Source organism: Parus major, chromosome 6 (genome assembly GCF_001522545.3).
Source record: "Parus major isolate Abel chromosome 6, Parus_major1.1, whole genome shotgun sequence".
Lineage (NCBI taxonomy): Eukaryota > Metazoa > Chordata > Aves > Passeriformes > Paridae > Parus > Parus major.
Window position 1 is genome coordinate 27,438,534 of NC_031775.1, and position 9,508 is coordinate 27,448,041.

The following is a 9,508-nucleotide window of genomic DNA, read 5'->3' on the forward strand; positions in this document are numbered from 1 at the left end:
ACACCATAATTGATGCTTTCCTGCAAAGATACAGATTAAAGGATGGCAGTTCCATTCTCCAAGAATGTTACTCTAGAAAATACAGGGTTCACTGCATATATTATACTTGGTAAAATGTACCTGGCCATGCTTGTTCAACCAGATATGTCCCAACACTTCCCTTTGAAGCTTCAGGAAAATACTGCTCAACTCTAAGTTTCCTTCAAGACTTTTAACTTCCCCCCTACTACTCTTGGCATTAAAGAGAGGCTGAATATTCATGCATAAATGCTTTGTGTTGCATCATCAGGTGTTTCCTCCTTCCATGGAATGGATTTCTTCCTGTTTCCCAGCTTGAAACAAGTCCACAAAGCCTGTCCAGACTACCAGGACAAGCAGAAACGCTACATTTGCTCAAGGCTGTGCATTTTAAATACTTGAGGACCAAAAACCTTATCTTCCATTTTACAGCTCTTCAAAGAAATTAGCAAAAAGCTTCCAGTAATCTTACCAAGGAAAGCAACATGAACTAAACAGAGTATTTATATGTTCCTATTTTCAAGGCCTGCCTTTGAAGGTAAAGTGTGTAGGCACTGCCTTTATAGGCCAGTCAATCAGTTACTTCAGCAAGGTACTTAATTCCCCTCTCATAATCAGATCTAGCTTCAAGAAATGCAGAAAACAGGATATTCAAAGAGTTCCTGCAAGCCAACAGTCTCCAAAGTGATTTTCTTTTGTGTGAAGTCCAATCTGATTATAAAAATGAAGTGGAAATCAGTAACTGGTATCTATGCACCCCCGATAACTTGTTATCTGCCTGGAACCCAGCCTAGTTGTCTCTGCAAAGAAAATCTGCACTCAGAAATGTCAAACACAAACATTGTACATGCTTAGACTTATTTTTGTCAAACTGTTTTCATTTTGTTAAATGCAGCTAAAATAGGTGCCTGGTTTGTCTGTTTGTTTGTCTTCTTGTAACAGGACACAAATTCTCACTGGGGAAAGGCAGAGTTAGCCTGGATTTGTGTAAAACCAGTACTAAATATTGGTTCAAGGGCTACTATTTTAATGCTTTACCTTATAAAGAAGAATAGAGTTGTAGATGTGACAGTCTGTCAGCTAAATATAAAAATCTTTTACTTTTCTGTTATCAAAAGGCTCGACCTCACATCAGAAAACCAGAACTAAGCCAAAAAAAGGAAAATTACAACAGGGAACAGAACACGTCATAATATAATAAGATTTTGATATGTTATGCTTACTTCAGTGGGAACAGAATCAGATTGCAAGACTCCTATTAACCTAGTAAGATCTGGTTTATTGTTTATGAAACCAGGTCTATGTACAAGGCAACTAACATGAAGTATCTTGGCTTTTTTAACTAAGCAGCAATGATATGGGGGGTAAGAGCTAATAAAAGCATTGCAGAGAGTTGACAGTAATCAACATTTTTAATATTTTTTAAAATTAAAGTGCCTTTGTAGAAAAGTGGTATCTCAAATAATCTTAAAGAAATTTTATAAAAAGACAGTGTTAAATTAGAAAAATACATGGGATTTGAAATACATGCAGATTTAGGAACAGAAACAAGATTAGAGGCCTCAGGCAATAGGAATTGGAGATGTCATACAGTATTAATTCATGGAAGAAGCCACTAATTCACAAGCCACAAACCCCAAAAGGAAAAAGCAGTTAATTTCTTGGCTAGGAGAGAGTTTCTAACTTATCTTTTTGATAAACAATCTAAAAAAGGCAATATATGGATTCTACAAATGAAAAGTCATTTACTGGGTAGGAAAAAAAATAAGTAAATAATAATTAAAGTGCCAGGGACTTGTTACCCAGAACACAGCTCTTATATCAGAGCAAGAATTACAAAAATGAACAGGGAAACCCTCCATTCTTGATTAAAATAATTTTGGGGGTAATGTAAGTTTTGGAGAAATCAATTGACTATGACACAGCTTGCTCTAATATTACAGAACAGCAGGAAGAGAAGGTGTGAGGAGAAGCACACAGACAAGGAAGCTCTGTTTCCCTGAATTGTGGGAATTCAGATTGAAAAGCCCCAACCTTCCTTGCCCACCTTTGCTGATGGCAACTTTTCCAAGGAAACACCAGAAGTTCATTCTCAGTGATGTCACTACCCCACCCCTGAGCAGAAAAATATAATGGGGAGGGGGAAAATAGGTGCCATCAATACTCAGAGCAGGTTTTATGCCGGGGAGAGGGAATTATTCCCTTACAAAAGTCTGTCCCATCCTCAAGGAAGGGTTTTGCGTGCTGGATTCATTTTTTCCCCACAACTGACTTAGCAATTTGTGAACAAATTTTACAAGATGCCTAAAAGACTTTGAAAAACTCCAAGTTAGTAAAACTACTGATCAACCTATTCTCCTGAGCAAGGGACAGGTACTAGAGGGAGACCCAGAGCCATTTTCATACATCCTGCAGGAAAGAGTGTAAGAGCCACCAGCACACACACACTCACTCCTGAGATTCCAGCACTGCTGACTTTTTAGTCTCACCTTTTTACATACAATCAAAAGCCACCTTACTGACCATAACTGTTTCTGTTTGCACTTACAGCTTACTCAGTGGGCAAATCCAACCTGGTAACTTCATGTGCTGCATTCTAACGTGGAATGACACACTCCAGTAAGAAGCCTGACATGCTGTGCTGTCTTGAGTTCTTGGTTTTAATTTAGAAGTTTACCATAATAAATATAAAAGATGCACTTTTCTAAATAAAAGCTTCCACATATCTTCTACAACAGAAGATTCCCTGGGCTTTTAGACCAGGCAGCCTCTCATGAGAGCAGCAGAACCAGGGAGCACTCCCTTTGACATGCAATCATATGAGCCATTTTCTTTCTCTGATTTGTTAATGATGTAAAAGGTGCTTTGCACAGTTTACTACACTAACAAGAAATACTGGCAAAATAAATAATTTCTACCAGTTCTGTGCTTTAGCAACTAGAAACAAGGACTAACTAGCAGGGTGTTACCAACCCATTCTCCACAGATTTACAGCAAACCCTCTTATGTTTTAACAAATGTACTGATTCATGTAGCCTGTTCTTTTCAGATTATTTCTAAACATAAAGGATGTAAAACAAAGAAAATTCACAAAGCTGAGCAATGGGATAATAAGCCTATGAACAACTAGGCAACTTAGAAGTGAATCCATGAGAGGAGAGCACTTTGTCACCCTAAATGCATTGATCTGAAGAGCCAACTCTTTTTAACACTGAGTATTCTATTTACACCACTTCACAGACGTGGCTTAAGGCACTTTATTCAAATGTAGTGGCTCTCCCTTTTCTGTTGAAATGAATAAGACATTTCAGAAACATTACTTTGTTAAGTATTTCTACAGGTATGTGCAGCTAAATTTTTATGCAGCGTATTTTCTTACAATGTGCCCAAGGTGACCACTATACTCTATCAGCTAACACCAAAATAATAACATATCTTCCAGTTGTAAGGCTCAATGTCAAATACCATACAAACTTAAGAGGTAAACCATTCTCCAGGTAGTAAAAAGCCACAGACAGCTTTAAGAAGTTACTAATTCAAGCATCTCTCCTTAATGTAGTGTGAAACTCACTTCTGAAATCCAAACAACAGATTTTGCATTTACTGTAATTGTGACAGAAGTCAACAGCCTTAAAATGTTTTCACCTCTCAAAAGTGGCAAAGGTTCAAGCAAAAATGTCTGTTTAAGCAAAATCTTTCCTTCCTAGTAACTAACCCAAATCTGTTACCCTCCAAAACAAACACACAAGTCTTCAGCAATTTCAAGAGCTGCTTAACAGGAAGAAATTCACACTCTTGACACAGAAGCACCACATCTGACATAGTAGCTTAAAAAAATATTCAAACATAGATATGCCCAAAACAAAAAACAAGACAGCTCAGTCTTTCAACTGGGAAAACTCAAACTTAGTAACAGGTTTAGCCATATATTCCTGATTTTTGATCTAAATCAACATATTGATGCTTGAATTAAAGAGAACGTGACATCCTGTCTCCATAGGGGAAACAATTTTGAACATCTATCAGAATAGAATTACATCAACTTTAACTGGTTTTAAAAACTGTCCTTCATTTGTCAGGCTTATGTACACTACAAAAGACTTATCTGACACAAAACAGTCATCTCAGCCAATGATCTCCCTTTTACATGCCACAGAAGAAAACATCTGTGATTTTCTATACTGCCACAAAAATAAATAGAGAAGGTGGCAAAAGCATTACACTCGATACACACCAAGTCATATAGTACCAGAGAATGGGCTTTGTGGTGTGAAAGTGTTAATTGCTGCTTTTAATTACACACAACTAACTTTAATGGGCGTGAACACTGCAGCAACATCTATAAACACCAGGTCCACATTAGCAAAACACCATTTATGAAACCCCTGCCAACACTACTGGTACATGGATTGTTGTTTGTTTGTTTGAATCAAATTTTACCGAGTTCTGCCATATCTGCAGAGCTCTGCAAAAAACCTGTAAGACTGAGGAGCTTTAAATAATATAACATGCAATAGTAACCATGACGATAAGCAAAATGCTTTTGCTAATCTTTTTCTTTCAGCTGACGATACTTTCAAATACTGGTGTTTTTCCACTGCATGACAACTTCTGTTTGTTGCTCACTATGAATTCTAGACCCTCCCCCCCATCCTTGTAAACCTGAAAATTTTGACCAAGGGAGCAGCAATTTGGGGTGCCCTGGTAACATGGTAACATCCATACTGTGGTAGGATGTACCTCACCTGTTGGCAACCACGTCCTACTTCACTGTTACACCAAATAGGTGCATGAAAATTACATTTTTAAGGTAATTATTCTGCAAATAAATGGAGAATCTAAAAAAAAAACCCCAAAAAAACCAACAAACAACAGAAAGGCAGAATGCAGATAGTGAGATCACAAAACTGCTAAGGTAGGTTAGAATTTGGCTCCAGGAAGACTGATCATAAACTTTAAGAAAACAGCCTGGAACTCCTCTGCACTGATTTTGTCTTGGTTTTATATTAAGTTGGAGTTTTAAGCAATAAAAAAATAAAAAGAAATAAAGATTCTTCAGAGATTTATCTTTGCTCTCTACTATCTCTCCAACAGGCTCACCAAATGGGACAATGCTTTCAAAAGATGTATGGGATAAGGAGCTGAAGTCAGATATTGAAAAGTGACTAAAGGGACGATTTTCAAAGGCATTAAGATACCTAAAGATGCATTAAGCACTTAAAATTTTCAAAACTGCCTGGGCATCTAACGCCTATTTAAATCACTTAGTCCTTTTTGAAAATCCCAATGGGCAGTTATCTACATTTTATGTGTCTATATGCCTTTGAAAATCTGTACCATTAAATACTTAACAACCTAGGTCCCTCTGGCTTTTAATGGGACTTTGCGTCCTAAAAAGTGTAAGTACATCTGAAAATTGGTCAAGCCACTCTATCTGGTCTTTTTTTTTTTCTTTCTTTCTTTTAAAGAGGCATCTCCTAATGCTTATCCATAGTGTGTCAGTAAAGCAGAGCTTCAGCACTGTCCAACTTACACACTGTACCGTGCACATTTGATTGGTTTTATGGAGCTAAATAAATAAAAATCCAGAGTACAGACTGCATCCTCAAAAAACACTTCCTGAAGCTCCTATAAAGAAATGAAATTCCAATCTGTAACCCCAGTCAACAGCCCCAAAAAAACACATTTTCAATAAACACAACCCCAAATGAATATAACTTAGGCTGATAAAGAATCAACGTCATTGTTTAATACCCATGCAACATATTCAAAATACCACAAAAAAGTTCTGAAAAGCTGCCACACTGCAACAAGGAGAAAACAGAAAAATGAGGAAGTTGTGAATAGGCTCTTTAAAAAGGCAGCAGTTCCAGAAAAGAAGACAAGTTTGAACTCTGAATTTTCTTTTTATTTTTTTTAAAATTGTATGAAACCATAAAGTATTCCCTTATGCAAACATTTGAAAGATGTATCTTCTGATCTTCCATAATATCAATAGGAGATAACTTGCACTGACCAAATTCCCAAAAAGGAACTGATTTGTAAATTGGGAACGCAGGGAATCAGATTGCCACCTACAGGAAAATTTAGCATTTATTGTCAAGAATGACTCAAAAAGAATACAAATTGCCATCCTGCCAAACATTCTTTCACTTTAAAACCAATTACTCTTTTCTTTTGTGCAACTATATCATGAGCTTCCCAAATCCAGGAAGCTGGTATCATTTCTTTTTATTTATGAGTACTGCTCAAAAGTTCCAAAATTCAATTAAAGAATTTTAATTCAGCTAATTCAGTTAAAGAATTTTAAGTCTGCTTACCTGATACAATTGGTGCTAGTCTGAATATGTCTGATAGTCTGCTGTTAACTGGCTCATAAGGGGAATCTTCAAGCAAGTCATTCCCTAAGGACAAAAAATATTTGGATTTGTTTTCTTACACAATAATTCATTAGAAGATTTGTTTACTTTTACTCCATAACAGTGAACTGTACTCCCCTTTAATCCCTTTAAAAAGTTTATATGGCTACTTCTTCTCAAGGAATTACCTACAAAAACATCTGAAAGAAGCTAATTGTTTATTCCTGCCACTAGATCTCTTCTCCTTCCTTGGGTAAGGTCACAATTTGCGGAGACAGCCTGTGACATCACAGGGACTGTCCCATCTCCTGCCAACAGGAGAGAAGGATGTTCCTCTTCATTCACCATAATAACAGCGCTCATTTTTAGAGAAGCTCAACTAACAGCCAAAAACTGGCATCTTTAGTATGAAACATTCCTAACAAGGTGCTGTTGGAAGAGAAACTTTTTATGATGCAGAAAATGTCTGTTATTACAGTTATCAAAAAAATACATATGGACTCGTTAAAACATAAGGATGAATGAATAGAAAGGGATTATTTCCCTTTTTGCAGAAGCAACTTAAAAAAAAAAAAAAAAGTTAAATGGACAGCACACTGAAGTCAGAGATTGCACCTTCAACTCCAGGGCCACAGCAAAACAGGACTAAAAATGATATCTCTCATATGAGAACCTGACTGTTCTCAGTAGGCTAAGAGAAATCTATCCATGAATATGGATGACAGAGGATTCCTGAATCAATCACTGTCATATCTCTTCTAAGTGGCATATCTACATGCTGTAGGAACCATAAACTTTGGGGTTTTTTCTGCCTCAGCATGCCCAGGGAATATTGCTAGTAAAAACAGGAAAGGAAAAAATAAACTTTTACTTAAAACAATCTTCTCTTCATATTATATTTAACTTTCAGCAAAAAGGCTAAGAAGCTAATTCCAGTGTCCTGTGATCTCGTTAGGTGAGTCCTATTTAAGGAGTTTTATTATTATTAGGAAAATATCTCCAAAGGACCGTTTTTGTGGCTGTCTCCCATGCTCGTGCCCCTATGTTTTGAGTGTGGTTAGGACAGGTGAGCCGTGACCCCCGGAGGGAGCCGCGGCTCTCGGGGCCGGGAGCGGAGCCGCAGCTGCGCAGGGCGGGCGGGGGCTCCTGGGGCGGCACACGGAGCTGGGGCTCCCGCACCCTGCGCTCGGCCTTCTGCGCTTCGCCACGTACCCTGCAAGCTCTGGTACATGCTCCAGTAAATGCGCAGGCAGTTCTTCTCCTTCTTCATGCCCCTCTTGCAGCGGCAGTTGTACAGGGATTTCTGCTTGAGAGCTTCCATGGCGCTTCTGCATTCGTCCTTCGCCTCCAGGCCCGTGGCCCGGCTGAAGTTGCTCTCTTTGCCGGCTACACACTGCCTCAGTGTCCTGAATTTAGTACTACAGCTCTGCTCCTTCAGACACTGATCGCTGGCTTTCACGCAGTCCAGGCGGTCCCCTCCAGGCAGCGAACTCACTTCTGCAGACAAAAGTACATCTATGGAGAGGAGACACAAACCAACCCGCGCTCTCTGGGGGAGGAGGGCGGCTTCAAGCCGAGCTCCAGAGAAGCGTCTGGGAAGCACGGGGCACCTCCTGGCGCCGCACATGCAGCCAGCCCCAGGGGCAGCATCTCGCAAACCTCCTGGCTTCATGCTACGCTTTAGGAAAAAGCACACAGGGTTTCCATGGGCTTAGATCCACTTTCGGGGGAGTCCAAGGAAACAGTATTTTTTAACCCTAATGGCTGATTTATAAGGAAACACAAAAAGGAAAGAAAACCCAGAGGGGTTAATGTGCCTGACAAAACGAGCTATTTGTTATTCCATAGACCATTAACCACTTTGGTGAAAAACGTCAGTTTTCTATTCCAGGGTTTAACTGAAGGGTTAAATATTCAGCGTTACTTTCCACAAGAGCTTTGCCGTAATTTCACTTCCATCCAGGAACAACCCGCTCAGAGAGATAAGTATCCTCACTGATTGATACTAGCTTATCTTTGCGTCAGTCACTTTTTAAAACCTGTACACATTTCTGCTTATTCTATACGTATAAAGGTAGAATTTGCTACTTCCCCCCCCTCCCCACTTCTCTCCACGTATGATGCTTTTGCAGGAGAACAAAGCAAATTGCATTAACTCTCTCCTCTCCATCGTGCCCCCGTCATGCTCCCTCAGACACATGCGGATGGAAACGCAAACCTCTTCTGTGGAAAGGAAACCAGTTTGGGCTGCAAACCACTACCAGTCGGGCACTCTGCCAGGTTTAGGTGAAGATGTAATCCTTCAGCTGGTCTTGTCATCCCCCACCCTCCCCAGGCAGCCTTATTTTATTTAAATGAAAAGTTTCCCTGTAACTTGCGAGAACCCAATTTAACAAGAGGCTAGACAGGCAAGTAGCGGAGTCTGTAACCTGCCAGAGCTTTAAACGTAGACCAGGCTAACCGATGTGAGGCAGAGCCATAAAAACTACTGGAAACTTCACTGTTCTGCCTAAACAATAGACTGACAACCATCAGGCTGCCGGTCCCATAAACCCTATTCTTTGCTTTATGAAGCGATGTGCAGACCGAAATCAGGCACCGGCAACTTACCCACTAAGGGCAAAGCGAAGTACAAGAGAACGAGAAACATCTTGCTGTCTTCGGATGGTTTCCCCAAACGACTTGATGTGTCACAACAAAGATGATCAGCATGTAGATATTCCAATACCGCCGACGTCTAAAGGCTCCAAGTTCAGATCCATTGAATTCAAGGGGGCCAAAAAAAAAGCCACCGAGCAAAAAAAACCCCACAACCCTCTCTCCTCTTCACCGCTACCACCACCGGCTGCAGGAGCAGCGACGCAAACGCTGAGCTTTTCCCTTAGATTTCAGGTCTGAGCAACCTGCAGGCACAGGCACTGACTCCAGTGCGGGAGCGAGAAGCGCACGCACGGGTGCGTGTGTGTGTATGTGTATGAGTGTGTGTGTGTGTATGTGTGTGTGTGAGAGCGAGCGGCAGCGGGGCAGGAGCGCCGGTCGCCTCCTTGGGTGGGCAGCGCCTGTTCCCAGGGAGGGACCGAGAGCGCACGGGGGGCGGGAGGGGGGTGCACACACGAGACCCGCAGCCGGGG

At 40.4% G+C, this 9,508-nt stretch overlaps 1 protein-coding gene across 1 annotated transcript in view; it reads right to left on the reverse strand.

Annotated features, from left to right (window-relative positions):
* Window positions 1–9,508, reverse strand: part of GFRA1 (GDNF family receptor alpha 1) — a 129,233-nt gene extending 119,725 nt beyond the window's left edge. The window contains exons 1-3 of the mRNA XM_019007146.2: window positions 8,988–9,508; window positions 7,590–7,874; window positions 6,339–6,422 (exon numbers count right to left, since the gene is read on the reverse strand). Of these exons, the coding sequence (XP_018862691.2) occupies window positions 6,339–6,422; window positions 7,590–7,874; window positions 8,988–9,027 (409 nt within the window). The 5' untranslated portion in view covers window positions 9,028–9,508. The remainder of the gene's footprint in view (window positions 1–6,338; window positions 6,423–7,589; window positions 7,875–8,987) is intronic.